This window comes from Diachasma alloeum, unplaced genomic scaffold (genome assembly GCF_001412515.2).
Source record: "Diachasma alloeum isolate Michigan unplaced genomic scaffold, Dall2.0 Dall_scaffold_00364, whole genome shotgun sequence".
Classification (NCBI taxonomy): domain Eukaryota; kingdom Metazoa; phylum Arthropoda; class Insecta; order Hymenoptera; family Braconidae; genus Diachasma; species Diachasma alloeum.
The window spans coordinates 976,895-992,856 of record NW_021680503.1 but is presented as its reverse complement, the minus strand read 5'-3'; the positions used below and the strand labels follow the sequence as shown (position 1 = coordinate 992,856).

At 37.2% G+C, this 15,962-nt stretch overlaps 1 protein-coding gene across 2 annotated transcripts; it reads right to left on the bottom strand.

Moving 5' to 3' along the window:
- Positions 1–1,151: 1,151 nt before the first annotated feature.
- LOC107041399 (calcium/calmodulin-dependent protein kinase type 1) lies at positions 1,152–15,576 on the bottom strand. 2 transcript variants are annotated; one of them, XM_015261944.2, is made up of 9 exons: positions 14,470–15,576; positions 12,229–12,363; positions 11,291–11,359; positions 4,768–4,842; positions 4,427–4,689; positions 3,759–3,899; positions 3,321–3,447; positions 1,543–1,630; positions 1,152–1,449 (listed from the first exon to the last, which is right to left on the bottom strand). In XM_015261944.2, exons 1-9 carry the CDS (start codon positions 14,577–14,579, stop codon positions 1,231–1,233), a joined length of 1,227 nt encoding a protein of 408 aa, XP_015117430.1. In that variant the 5' UTR covers positions 14,580–15,576; the 3' UTR covers positions 1,152–1,230. The 2 variants fall into 2 exon arrangements, with proteins under 2 accessions (XP_015117430.1, XP_015117431.1); XM_015261945.2 differs by lacking the exon at positions 11,291–11,359.
- Positions 15,577–15,962: the final 386 nt, after the last annotated feature.

Genomic DNA, 15,962 nt, shown 5'->3' with positions numbered 1-15,962 from the left:
ATGAAAAATAATTATATAAAACACATCAACGAGACTCTTCTAAAATTGTTTGAAAAATTCATTCCACAAGTCTACCTGCATTACTCATCACGCATTTATGGTGCATCTCAGTCAGCTTTGATAAAAGTTTTCATTAAAATGCCATGTACAATTATATAACGAACTATCTATAGTATAGTGCATTGTACATACAATTCCGTTAAAAATATCAGCAGAAATTATGTATAGAATTTTTTATATATGTACAATATACATATACACGAATACATGTATTGAGAGTCACTCCACGTTGATTTCACAGTGTGAAATTATTCCCAACGGTGCAACATCCATTAGTATACTATGGCTCATTAGAATGTTTATAATAATATTCATATACGTTGTAGCGAGTTTTGACCGACATATTGCCACGTTATAATTCAAATATCCATACTAGCAATGAAATGAGAAAATTTCTTGTTCTCTAGAATTTCTTATGTATCATAAACTTCATTATTGTTCATAGCTATTTCATTAACCATTAATTATCCTCAAAAAATATATTAATTTAACTGGTGAGCGGTCATTGATCAGACGGTTCGACAAACATTTTGTCCCCGCAAAAATATCTTCATCTTTTCTACACTTAACGTCATTTTATCGTGTCTTAAAATACCTTATCCCTCCTCATAAACTAAAAAAAAAACTGAACAAAAAACAGAAATAAAACAATCTAAAAACGATATGTCGTTGTATCATTCATAAATCGGACCTAAAGGAATGTCGATGTGTTCGAGAAACAATACAGAGAGATAGAAATATCAAAGGTAGTCGAGCGAAAGATGTCGTTTCAGAATCGAAACCAAGAAACAATAGTAGAGAAGGAGAACCAAATGAAATCACCAATATCTCGCGATCGGCAGAGTGGAATTCCCCTTTTTTTTTTTCATTTTGAAGGTATTTTTTCCGGCCTCAAAATGAGCCCGGCCTTTTCAAAATCGCATCGTTCGTTCACGAGATATTGACGATCCAAGGTTCACTGAATTCCTCCAAAAATGAGAGCATTTGAGATTCAAGATTTTTTGTGTCTATGCTGTTTCCTAACTGGATAGATATCTTTTCCAAAGAGTGTCGTAAGTGCCGTGCGTGTATTATGCCACGGAAGCTTGAAGCGTTTGTGACGAAAGTACATTTGTGAGCAAGAAGCGTTAGGTAAAGTGGGTGGATTAATCGGTGGCTCAAGTATTTGCTTCAGTTGTATGTATTTGGTGTTGCTCCCGATGTCCGATGGCGATGATTCGGATTGGTTATTTGCGACTGATCCCCTCTGGATGCCGTTGGGTTGCCTATGGAGGGGCCTGTCGAACCTAGGGATCCCTGTCCCCGTTGCTGCTGCTGCTGCTGCTGTTGTCCGCTGTTGAGGGCCAGCCTCTGCATCTGGCGTATAACCGTGGCCGCGTGATAGGCTTGCTGCAACCATGAGACAACAGGGAGACTTTCCTGAGGAGCCTGGCGAGCAAATACAGATAATGAGACGATTGTAAAAAATTCGACTGTACTAACCTTCCACCTCGACTTGGCAAAGTTCTTTTTAAGTTGTTCCGATACAGTACCGTGGATATTCTTATTGCTCGCTGCATTTCCTGATATCCTAAAAACATTATCGCACACGATGATTATGATGAATTGAGGATTATGGTTGCACGTACGAAGAAATTGTGTGAAAAACTCTAGCGAATTTGGGAGAAAATTATATGGGATTTGGTAGAAAAAATATAGAAATTGAATTTTCGAAGAGATGGAGGAGACAAATTAAGGCCCGGGTGGATTTTGTTTCGAACGTTATCTCGATTGTTTTCCATCTTCATAATGTAAAATATTATTTAATTAATTGATTATTGCTTCCGCATGGAAGCCTTGTATTTGAGCGATTTTTCGATTTTCTAATTTTGATGGCAAATGGTCTAGAGTGTTATGAAACGTGAAGAAATGATGTTTTTGGGGTCATGTCTGTATGTATGTGCGTGACAACTTGGGTTTTTGGCGATCAATTTTTATAAAATTCAACATAAATGCGGTGAAATTTGTCGATAAAGTCTGAAATTTTGGCTCATGGTAGCTATGATTAAGATTCACTTTGGTGCGCAGTTTCAGCCCGCTCGGTCCAGTAGTTCCCGAGATATAACAACTTCTTTAAATCTCGTTTTTCCTCAATATCTCAAAATCTACTCCACCGATTCCAATTTTTTTTCAAAATACTCGTCTCGATGGGCCTCTATCTAGATCAATCAAAATATATATACCCGTTAAGACAAAATTTGAAGATATTGCTGTTTTTCCGTTTTTTCATGAAAAATCTTGTTTACATGATAACTTAATAAAAAATGGAGATAGTGAATTGAAATTTTGTGTGCTTCTAGCTTTTATAACATAAAAGGTTGGTATTGTGGATGATTCTTGAGATATTCAACCTTTTGTGTAAATATATTTCTTCAAATATCTCATGAACTACTGGACGAATTTCAATTTTCTATTCAAAATATTTGTCTCGGTGGCCACTATCTAGATCAATCAAAATATGCATACCCGTTCATACAAAGATTCAGAGATATTCCCGTTTTTTTCGTTTTTAAAATTTTTTCATTCTTATACGCACGATATGTTGAAAAAAAATGAAAATAATAAGTCGAAATTTGGTGTGATTATAGCTCTAACAATATTGAAGATTCGTATTTTGGATAGGCGCAATCGGCCGAACAGTTTCGGAGATATTTAACCTTTTGTATAAATCTATTTCATTAAAAGGTTGAATATCTTCCTGTAGACTATGCCTATCACAAGAACAGGGAATTGCTACGGATCCATTCGGAAGCTCACTACCAATTGAATTGGTAGAAATGAAAAAAAAAGAAAAGGACTAATAACGTAAAAAGTAACGGTCACATGCCTTCTGTCGGGTGGGCTCGAACCCCTGCTTGTTTGATTGTGCAAGTATAATTTTTGGAGACCCCAGGGCTATGTAAAACTTAATAACAATTGGAGATCATTTCAGATTATCAAAATAAAAAAAACAACCAAGATCGCATTCAAAAGATAATCCACCCGGGCCTGAAGTCAAACAAACTTGGAAAAATCGTGTTGAGAAATGGATTTTCCTATGAAAGAGTCTCTATTGGACATTTTCCATTAAGAAATGAGCAGTAAAGCCGCGGAATTCTCCGATAGAATTGAATAGAAATCCAATAGAATTTTTCAATGGAATTTTTTCGTGTGTGTGATAAAAGCCTATGAACGTTAATGACACTGATAACACTGTTATTACAAAAGATAATGAAACAAACCATGGATGTGCTAGAGCCTGCTTGCAAGTGTATCGCTCTTCGACATTAACGCACATGAGTTTGTGAATGAAATCCTTGGCTGAATCGCTTATGTCGTCCCAGTATGGTGAATCGAATTCAAACTCACCTGTAACAGTCTGGTTAACTTTCACTGGCACTAAATCGGGGTGAGAGGGATCAAAGATGGTGATAAATCAGGTGTCAGAGGCCTGATAGAAATTGTTGATTTGAGAATTTCCACACGAGTTACTTACAAGTCAAGGGAATTACTCAATCGGGGCTGTAATGAATTTAGTCAGGACATATCAGAGAGATTTTTACCGGTCATACGTGACTCATAGTTGTCTCGATATCGTCGAAGAATCTTTGTTCATTACAGATGTGACAAATTGGTATTTGGGAGATATGTTAGTTGTAGGTGGCGAGCGAAACCATTACCTTTCAAAATTTGTGCGAAGAGATTGGCATCACTCTCGTCGTAGAATGGTGGATAGCCACATAACAAGATGTAAGATATGACCCCTATGCTCCATACGTCGACGGCCTTGCCGTAGGGCCTTTGTGCCAGTACTTCGGGAGCTGGATACCATGATTATTGAAATTATTATTCGTGTAATTTTTGTTATGGGAATTTTGGACAATTTATTCAAGTCTATTGTTGGGCTGGGCTGTTGAGTCTTCAATGAATAAGTAACGAATAAATCGTGAACATCACTGGTGGAGAAAAAGTAATGTTCAGGAGAGCGAGATTGAAATTCAGTAGCGAAGTGGTAAAACGGTTCATGTCAATTTTCACTATTAGCCAGTTTTCAATGAATATCTGGGAATCTAAGGGAGATAGCTGAATTTTTATTATGACCTTTTTTGTAGAGCCGATTGAGAGCTACAACAAATATGATTACGAAAATTTCGCTATCTCCCTTAGATTTCGAGATATTCGTCAAGAACTGGCCAATAGTCAAAACTGACTTGACCCGGTTTACCGCTTCGCTGTTGAATTAAACTGCAATTCCCGAAATTCCTCGAAATTTCCTAATATGATAAGAATTCCCGAGAGCTGCACCGGAAATTCCATCCAAAAATTTCGAAGAAACCTCTGAACATACCAACATATCCCGGAGTGCCACAAGCAGTCGCCATGATCCCCGAATCCTCCATTTTCGAAAGACCAAAGTCACTTATCATAATTTTACTATCCTCATCTGGGCTGTAGTAAAGAAGATTCTCAGGCTTCAAATCCCGATGTACGACACCCTGTTCGTGCATGTAGTCCACAGCCTCCAACACTTGTCTTATCAACCCTGAGGCATCCTTCTCCGTGTACGACCCCTTCTCCACTATTCTATCGAATAATTCTCCTCCCGTCACCCTTCAAAGACCACATACAACAATGAATTGTACTGAACAATTGCAGTTGCACTCAACAATTATCCCTGAGGACACTTACAATTCCATTATGAGATAGACCTTATGCTTATCCTCGAAGGTCTCCAACAGCTGAACGATATTGGGATGTTTCAACCTAAAACAACCATTCCATATAACTCATCTAAGAAAACTCCCAACTCCGCGTTCCATTTTTAATTCCCAATGATGATGGACACGGACGTGTTTATTAGATCAATTGAATGGAGTTAAAAGATGAACCGTCCAGTCTCTATTCCCATCCGCAATCTCATAGCCTTAGCATTAAATGTATCACATGTGAATTACACGCGAAATTATGATGAAGCTGAAACTGGCGGAGTATTCGCCAGCGGAACGCGTACGAAAAATTTAACAGAAAAACCTAGCGAATTCGCTAGAAAATTGTATTCCATTTCTATAGAAATTCCTCGACTCTAATTTGCCATGTTTTTTAAAAATTTGTTTCTTCATGAAAAGAGAAGAAAATTAGAATGAGAACGGAGAAAATTCGTATTGAGGAATTTCTGTGGAAAATGTCTCAATAGGAAAAGATGAAATTCCACTGATTTTTTTCTATAAAATAGTTTCTATCGGACACATTTTATGTAAAAAAAACGCGCAGTAAAGATGCGAAATTTTTCAATAAAATCGGTAAACTATTCATAGAATTCTCGATAGAAATGAAATTCCTAAAATCAAAATTTTTCCAGAGCGTTCCATAATTTTTACTGAACATGTCCCTCCGTGGATTTTACTCTTGAAAATTTTCAATCCAGAAGTTTCTTGATACAGTGGTTACTGCCTAACATTTCGCTTCCCTAACATTTCAGTCGGAGAAGTTGACTTCCCCCACCATCGACAACGTAAACGTGTTTGGGTAAATCTGTGTGTCCCTCTGCGCGACGGGACTGCGCAGTAAAATTACTCTCGGGGTGTGAGAGTGAAACAGGCAGATTCTTTCTCTCTGTTTATCTCTTTCCTATAGCTCCGCCTCCAACGGAAGAATTCGCGATCGCAACGTAGATGTGGGAGCCATCAAGTGATCTCTCCACTAACTACTCTTGGCGGGCAACCAATGAGATCACTGGATTCACTTTGATCTCATTGGTTGAGCTCCATCATTGGTTCCCTCCGAGGGATCTCATTGGTTGCCCCCCAAGAGTAGTTAGTTTAGAGACCACTTGATGGCTCCCACATCTACGTTGCGATCGCGAATAAGGGCTTCCCGAACATTTAACCCCTCACGGACGGGGGCCTTTTGTTTCCAAGTATACAAACGCTCGATACAACTAAAATGCAATGACTTCTAATCGACGCAAAATTATGAAACTGATATTTAATTGAAGCTGCAGTATTCCTTTTCTCGTTATTATTTGTTTGCACGTATGAAAAAATCTAGAAATTTTCTATACGGATTGCGTATAGAAATTCTATAGGATTTCCGTATATGATATTCGGATATTTCCATACGAATATTTATTATACGAATTATTTCTATAGGGGACGGTGGGGCAAAATGAAACACGGGGCAAAATGAAACAGCAAGAAAATCTTGTGATCTAAGGGAGATAGGACGATTTTCATGAGAACCTTTTTTGTAGAGAATTTTACAAGCTACAAAAAAGGTCCTCTTCAAAAATGTCCTATCTCCTTTAGATGACGAGATTTTCCCACTGTTTCATTTTGCCCCATGCTCCCCTACATAAATTTTTACATAAATTTTTGTTTTCATATGGAAGATGTTAACGCTCCAGAGAAAAATGTAGAGAAATGTCGCAACTCCATACGAAATGTTTCTATAAATGTGGCAGTGGGTCGTATAGGATCAAACTTATAGAAATCGTATAGAAATAATTTGTACTAGCGAACGGGTCCTAGATTAATTCCCGTCCCTAGATTAATTTATGTTATTTTATTTAATTTAATTTTCTTTTCATTTGCGTCTTCACAATTAGATTAATTTAATTTAGAACACTGAATGAAGAGGAATTATATATATTTTGGTTCCATATGTATACCCTCTCGGGTTTTTACATTTTGTTCCCTTCCCTATCTGCGTTACCATGGGCCGACTTACTTTATCCCCAACTGCACCCCATTCGGGATTGGACTGCCAGGGAAACCATGGAAAACTTCAGTCATGCAGCCGGCCGATAATGCAGGGATTCCACTGTGTCTATCGGTCACACTGACTCAATGGGCACAGTGGTTCTCTACATTCGTGCCTAGCGACTGTAGTCCCACGCGGTTAGGTGCGCCCAAGCGGACACCCATCCAAGTACCGGGCAGACTGAACGCTGCTTAGCCTGGATGGCCGCCGGAGTCACACTCCCCGCGTGACCACTACAGCCACTAAGAGGAATTATATTAAAGATCAATCAAAAGTGGGTTTTTTATGAACAATTTTACGATCGGCTAGAAAATGGTGAAAATTTGTTTTTCTTCATTTCTGTCGGTGGAAACATGAAATCGCTGTTTTTGTCGAATACGGGCGCAATATGAATGTTTTGGAATTTTATGAACTAATTTTAACGCGAAGAAACGAAAAAACAAAAAAACGTAGGCGGGGAGAACTTGAAAAAAAAAAAAACATTTTTCAACGTCTCCGGGAAGTTTTAAAATCGATATATTTATTCGAATAATGGAAGAATACCCATCAACTGGATTTCTATCCTCGTCTTTTGATAGAATGAATAGAATAAATGACGGAAATTGAGAATTGGAGATTAAAAATTTTATCGGATTATTATTATGTAATTAAAAATATCCGTATAGAAATATCCGAATATCATATACGAAAGTCCTATAGAAATTCTACACGCAATCTGTATAGAAAATTTTTGTACGATTTTTTTATACGTGTGGTTGAGTTAAATTCCATAGTTTTGGGAATAATCAATTTTAAAGAGAGTCATTCACATTTTCATGAGTCGATGCAAGGCATTCACTCCGTACGTGAGAGGTTAATAGGGAACTTGCATGAATTTTGTTTATTTTTCATTTCGAAAGGTCATCATTTCAATATTATATTTTTAGAATCTAAACTTTCAAAAAGTTGCACAATAATCACTAGCTAATTATTGAAAATTGCATACTTTTAAAACGCTCATGACGTCACGTCACTGGTTAACCGCTAGCCGACCAATCACACGACGTATGTGAGACAAGCTAACCTACTTTCTGCGCGCGCATTCTATATACAATATACAGAGACGTCACTGACCAGTGAGATGACGTCATGAGGTGTTTTCAGAGCATTCAAAAGACCTAATTTTCAAATCGTTATTATAAATTATGCAAGTGAAATTTCGTGGAATTTTCAGTAATTCAACTGTCTACTGGGTACGAACATTCTATCAAACGAGTGATGAGCAGATACTGAACTTCGTGCAAGTTCCCTATTCCTTGAATTCTGGCCCCAGAGGCTGAAATGATAGGGAGTAATCACTGTCTAAGTAGAGACGTATTTCTTAAAAATGACTCAAAAATATTCGTAAGTCCTAGATTCGCCTAAATCGCACGTTCCGCTGGCGGACGTTTGGCTCCTCTCAGCTTCACGAAATTATGACTTCCGGACGGAGCATACGGATGCCTCAAAAGGCCAGCCATCACCTGCTCACGATTAATTACTCCATCACGAAGGTTGCCCATTGAATTTGGCCCATTTATGCATATCAATTAACGCTAAATACTCGATCACACATACAGCTGTTGTATAACACAAAGAAAAAAAAAACTAAAGAAAGAGATAAGAAGCAGCAGGAAGTCGGGCACACATGCAATAGCGCAATACCATAGGTAAAACCAATAAATACGGAAAATAATAGAGCAGCTGCGACTAAGGATACATCTAGCACGTTATTTATCATATTATTTCACTGATATGTTATTATTAGTATATGAAATTCCGCAAACTCATAGCTGAGTGAATTTTTCAGATATATTTCACGCCCATTGGACCGACGTCGATGCGCCAACAATAATACCCATTGAAGGATGTGATTCGTGTCAGAATTATGATAGTAATGACGACATTGTTGTTAAAATCATTATCAATGAATTTCTTTCGTTATTAATGGATAAGATAGCAGTGAATAACTCAACGGGGGTGACTGATGTCAAGTATATCAGTATGGAAAATAAGACTCGACCTTGAATGGTGGATTGAATATCACTGATCTGTCATATCTGGATGATGCTGAAACCAGCGGAATATTCGACAGCGAAAAATTCAATTCAGAGGATATTCGAGGTCTTAAGGGCCAAACGATCGTGTGAGGAAATTTTCTTTTTAAGTGGAAACGAGTTCGCTTGTGATTCAAAAATATTGGCAGGGAATTTAAACCGTCAGCACTCGCGCCATGAGAGAATCTCACACGCTTTTCTCATGATTTATTGAAATATGCTAGACAGGTTTTATCGACCCCAGAGGAAAGAGGGATAGTTGCTTGAGGCAATCAAAGAGTTTCAATCAAAAATCTCAATTTTTTGACTGTTTCGTATTCCCTGGAAAGTTGTGCGAAAGACAGTCATATAGCGTGAGGGCTGATGGGTTAAGGTGATTTTTACCGTAGATGTGAGGTAGATGTTTACGCGTATTGGGCGTCCTTTTTTGCAGTAATTACACGGGAGATTTTACCTTGGATCAGTTGAAAGGGTCACAAGGGAGGGTCAATCGAAATGGTGTGACCATCACTGCTCATGAACAGTTACAGTGAGTGAAATAGTATATTTCTAACCTTGGGAGGGAAAATAAAGGATCCTCAGCCGCCAGTGCAATTACCAGCCGAGCCGAAGGCGAGGTTGGTAAGCACGCGGCTGAGGGTCCTTTATTTTACTTCCCGTGGTTAGAACGCGATTTTCCGTCTTGGCGTAGGCGCAAAGTCAGAGTTCCCTCACGCGAAGCGGGAGGGAAATGTAACGTTGCGCCCGCCGGGACGGAAAAAAAATTATGACTCTAAATCTCAATGCCATGACTCATCGTGCTAGTATTTTTTTTTAAATTCGAATTAAAAATGAGTGCAGTTTTTGTTTTCAGTGTATTCTGAATGAGTGATAATGCAAAATTTGGAATTTTGAAATAGATAACTTAATAAATAATACTCAAAATTATAATCTCGTACAATAGATTATTCTATTTATGTAAAAAAGGGTGGATGAAGCTGAAACTCGCGCAAAATTCGACTGCGAAATATTCAATTCGAGGAAACTTTTTTTTCAAGTGCAAACGAGTTTCTCATGACTTGGAAATACTTGCACACCCCTAGATTCACCTGAATAGAATCTTTCGCTGATTTCAGATTCATCACAACTGGACGGTTACAAAGCAGCGAATTGCCAATCGTGTGTGTCTCATTCAATGTTTCGCCAAGATCTCGAATATAATTAATTGATAGAAAAGAAACGTGTCACCATGAAGCCAATGAATTCATCTCAAATACCAGAAATCATTTGATGCTCATGAACAGTTACAGTGAGTGAAAATTAAAAAAAAAATACCTTTAAATCTCAATGCCACGACTCTCAGACCCCACACGTATGAAAAAATCGTATAGAAATTCCATACGCAAACAAATCCGTAATTTTCTATACGGATTGCGTATAGAATTCCTATAGGATTTTCGTATATGATATTCGGATATTTCTATACGGATATTTTTTATACAAATTATTTCTATACGATTTCTATAGGTTTGATCCTATACGACCCACTGCCACATGTATAGAAACATTTCTTATGGAGTTGCGACATTTTTTTACGTTTTACTCTGGAGCGTTTAGACATCTTTCGTATGAAAACAAATATTTATGTAAAAATTTATGTGTAGAAATAATTCGTATAGAAAATATTCGAATAGAAATCCGTATAGAAAATTTCTACATGATTTTTTCATACGTGCATGACTCATCGTGCTAGTATTCTCTCTTAATTCGAATAGAAAATGAGTGCAGTTTTGTTCTCAGTATGTCCTGAATGAGTGATAATGCAAAATTTTCAATTCGAGGAAACTTTTTTTTCAAGTGCAAACGAGTTTCTCATGACTTGAAAATACTTGCACACCCCTAGATTCACCTGAATAGAATCTTTCGCTAATTTCAGATTCATCATAACTGGACGGTTCCAAAGCAGCGAATTGCCAATCGTGTGTGTCTCATTCAATGTTTTGCCAAAATCTCGAATATAATTAATTGATAGAAATGAAACGTGTCACCACGAAGCCAATAAATTCATCTCAAATACCAGAAATCATTTGATGCTCATGAACAGTTACAGTGAGTGAAAATTAAAAAAAAATGACCTTTAAATCTCAATGCCATGACTCTCAGACCCCATGACTCATTGTGCTAGTATTCTCTCTTAATTCGAATAGAAAATGAGTGCAGTTTTGTTCTCAGTATGTCCTGAATGAGTGATAATGCAAAATTTTGATTGATAATAAACAGAACAGATAAATCAATAAATCATACTGAAAATAATAATCTCGTACAATAGATTATTCTATTTTATATAAAAAAGGGTGGTATAGGTAGCCTGGTTCCCGTTAATGTGGGCCCACACTTACCATCCTCTTTCGCCACTACTATCCGACATCTGGCCTGCACCACTCTGTGGTGTCACTGTTTCACTGAACCTACGAATTACAATAAACACCATACACAATTACATAATTAAATCTAATCGAGTATTTAATTTTTGGTTAATTTTCTTTGAAAATCCAAATCCTGTACGTAAAAGTCTAATTGGAAAAATCAAAACTGGAGAATAAAATGAATATCATCGATATCTGGAGTATTGATGAAACGAATGGATAAGTCAATAGTCTTGGCTACTGGTGTATTACACGGGTAAATGTCGATGGGGAATCTGATAGGTGACTTGTGTTTTCTATTATTTCTCCTCCCTACAGTTACGGTAACATCTTCATTCCTTTGAGTGGCTCCAAAGCCCTCGACAAATGGCCAAAAATCCGTAATTGACCTGAATATTTATCACAAACCAGTGAGCGCACCCTCGCAGTTATTCATGAAATAGGTATTTTCATAAATATACAGATGTTTGTATGATTATTCTGTAAGCGAAATGTTTTGTATACATACATATGAACATATACAACTCACAAAATATACATTTTCAATTATTATGTATCCATGTGAGACGCGAAATGGCTTAAAGTGGAGTGTAAGCGGCGCGCAATAAGATAGAAAGCATGCCAAATAACAAATACTCAAGTTCCAACAAGCGATTTCTTTGGAACTAAGTGCTAAAGTCAAGTTTTCTCATCAATCAATGGTTACGTATAATTAAGTAAGGAAATGTTTAAATAATATTAATAACATTGTCGCAATGGGCCACTCCTCTCAGACATTTTAATGGACAAGAACAGTTTAATGCGTCAGATGTTTATCATATATTTTATTATTACTTCGGGAGTGATGTGAAACGGGGGATAAAGAATAATTGGGATTAGACGTAACAATTAACTGGCTGAAAATTTCCTACCTTCGTAGCACTCTTATTTCATTCTCCAGTGAGTCCTCCTTGCCTTTCAGCGCCTTCTTATCAATTATTTTCACCGCAAACATTTGCCCAGGTCTTTCCTTACTCTCGGCTAGTCGCACTTCTGAGAATGCCCCGCTGGAAGGTAACAATTGCCATTTGTTTTTTAATGATGAGTTTTTTTTATTGATGAGACATTCTTCGCTTGTGTTTCAAGACAATTTTTAATCTGCGATAGCTCGACATTGGTAGAGTGAAATTCAACGTTTTTTTTTATTTTGAGGGTCTTTTTTCTGACTTTCCAATGAATTTTGATTTAATTGCATTGAATCGTTTGGTCGGGGGAAGATTAGATTTTTTTCCAGTGATAGACATATCAATCAATTATAATTACCGTTAAATTGTGAAGTTGTCAATTTTTAACATAAATCTTGAAATTTTGAATGTTAAATTGACCATCAATTTGTACATTTAAATTTCGGGATATTCTGTCAACCAATAATTTAGGTAGGAAGATTGACGATTATTTGGACAATCGAAAATCAAGTACCTAAATTTAGAGTTAGCTTGTTAACTAAAAAATTACATTTCAATATTATCAAATATTTTATTCGCCATCAATCGGAAAATTTAGTTGATAAATTGTATAATATTTTACATTTGTTAAATACCGTTAAACTTTGAACAATATAAGGAGATAATCCCTTTTTAATATTGTCAAAATCTGATATTATTGACCATCCCTGTTTTAATCTGCAATAAATCAACATTGGCAGAGTGAAATTCAACGTTTTCTTTTTTCATTTTGAGGGTCTTTTTCAGGCTTTCAAAAGAATTTTGATTGATTTGAATTGGATCGTTTGATCGGGAGATATTGAGAAATTAAAGGGGTCAATTTTAGAGTATTAGGATTTTTTCATTTCTGAAAATGCTCCGCTGGATGATAACAATTACCATTTGCTTCGTTAATGATGAGTTTTTTCAATTGATGAGGCAGTCTTCGCTTGTGTTTGAAGACAATTTTTAATCTGCAATAACTCAACATTTGCGGAATGAAATTCAACGTTTTCTTTTTTCATTAAAGTAGTTATACCCTTCGGCCGGGCTACGCTGTACTTTTGGATATTTTCAGTTTTCAAATTTTTCAACTAAATTGCATGGAAAAAAATTTGAAAAAATTCATACCCAGTCAGTATTGTCAAAATTAAATTCCGCAAAATATTGATATTTTTTCAAACATTTCCCTCTTATAAATAAATAATAAAACTTGTTTGCAAAACGTTGGATTATTTTTTATGAGGTGTCAAAAAATTCTTGTTTTTTCCACATCTAATGAAAAAAAAATTAGATTTTAATCTTTGATTACAATGGAAATGTTGATTTTCACATAAGACACTGGGTTAAATCCTGACTTAAATATTTCTTCTTTGAAAAACCAAAACGATAATTAAATTGAGAAAAAAATTAGAATTCCGAATCTAATCGAGTTTTCTGCAATTTGTTTGCAGTTTTCAATAATCTTTGAATTTACCGTAATAGTAGAGCTACTTTAAGGAGGTCAATTTTAGAAGATTATAATTTTTTCGTTTATTCTGAGAACTAAAAATGAACCCTTCTTTATCTTCAATAAATAACTCGACATTGGCAGAGTGAAATTTCTCGATTTTTTTTTATCCTGCAGATAATCTCTCAGGCTTTAAAATGAATTCAGATTTACTCGTATTCTCTCATTTGCCTGGGCGCTCTGAGAAATTAAGACAAATCAATGAAGCTAATAGATTCACTCTATTTTTACATCCTCCACTGAAAAATATTCAATTCCGAGACGATCCACTACCCGTTTCCTCCTCAACAACAACAAGTTATGCAACGAATAATAATAAGTTGGATGGGCATTTGACACTTGCCACAAGATTTCTGTTACATTTCCCCGATAAAAATCTAGGTAATTCGAGTCGTTCCATTGATCACAGGGAGCAAGCATTAGTGAATCACCCGGGACTATAGTGTGTCAACACGGGGAAGGAAATGTACGCACGATTCAAAGATAACAAAAGCCATTCGGAAAGCCTGGGTGGACAGATTGACCAGCTGTCCACCACACGAATCTCCGAACATATGACTCTCTCGTCCCGACAAAAACTTAAGCATCATCCACGTGACTGGCATATCAATGGAGAAAAAAAGACCAACGATAAATAATGCAGAGAAATAAAAAGAAATAATTCTTGGAGGAAAACTTACGTTCCGAGGAGTTCCTTAAGTACGTATTTATCGTCGACGGAGGCGGATTTATCGTCCTTGCCATCCTTCTTGAGTTTTTTATTGGACTCTTTTCTACCGAACAACGGCATCTCAGTGGTGGTTAAAAACCCCTATTGATACCACAAACGACAATTGTCAAAGTCAATTGAACAGCGATAGCGAGGAGAAAGTTGAAATCACAGTGTTAATCACAATAGCCGTGTTATCACACTGTCCCTAGCTCTAAGAGTGCCGAAAATCCTCGAAATACTGTCACTCCCTCCCTCCAGCAATCACCAAAGAACCCGTGCAATTTCCCAAGCCCCCCGAAATTTCATAATTTTCCCATATCCCATTAATCCACGTTTCACTTTCGCTTCACCATCAGCATAACGCCTTGTATTTCAACAATATCGTGATTGTCCACCTCTCGATAACTTTACGTAACGTTAAAACAACCGAAAAAATAAAAAATAAAAAAATAACATAAACAGGAGAGAGCCACCAAAGGCAGAGAGCGCTAATCGGTGGGTTTCTCACCGGGGGAGGGATTAAAAGAAAAAAAAAGTGACTCGAGTCCGTTGGAGACGAGTAACAGTACTGGCCGTCAAAATTTCCACAGTCCCTCGGAAGCCGTGACACTACCACAACAAATATCTCACTCAACACAGCACATACACCTCTAAACCAATAGCAGCGGCAAAATCCCCAGGAATTTGTCTGCAAGTCTCTCTCCAAAGCCGCTGCAACCGCACAAAACAGTTATAATTACCCGATAATTCTGGCCCCGTGTGACTTTATTCGACCTTTCATTTCATATGTCACCGAATTCTCCTCCCCTGCACTCGGAATTTCGGAGGCGATACGACAGAGTCAATTTCCCGGATCGCAGGGACTTGCCGACGCGCGCCACTGGCCAGCAAAAAAAGGCCAACGAACAACTGAGAAACCCTGAGGAAAACTCATGCAATGGTACAGGCAGTGGTGCTCAAGCGCTCCCTTATCACCCGGAAAATTCACAACTACTTCGAGTGTAATGCATCGAAAAACAAATTGCGACTAACTGCATCTATTGCCAACCCTGCCCAAATCAGTGGCAACGTGAGAGTGCTCTCTCGATCCCTCTGCAGCTGTCGGCCGACGCCTGCGCACGAGACTTGGCCGATTTCAACGGCGATTGGTTGGAGATAGGGATGAGCGATATTGGAAGGAAATATCGAAATCGCGACTATCGATATAATTTGAAAATATCGGGATGAAGATGTCGATATTCGGAAGAAAATATCCTTGAAGCGATATACCAGTATATTTTTTATATCTGAAATATTCACAGTGACAAGACGAAAAAAACAACTGGTGATCGTGAATAGTGATGGCTGATCGCGTCCGACGACTCCTATATTGACGAAAAGATATCGAATATCGAAATATTACTCGTCCGATCACAAATATCGGCAGAAACATATATATTGAAAACAATATTTCCCTTTTTC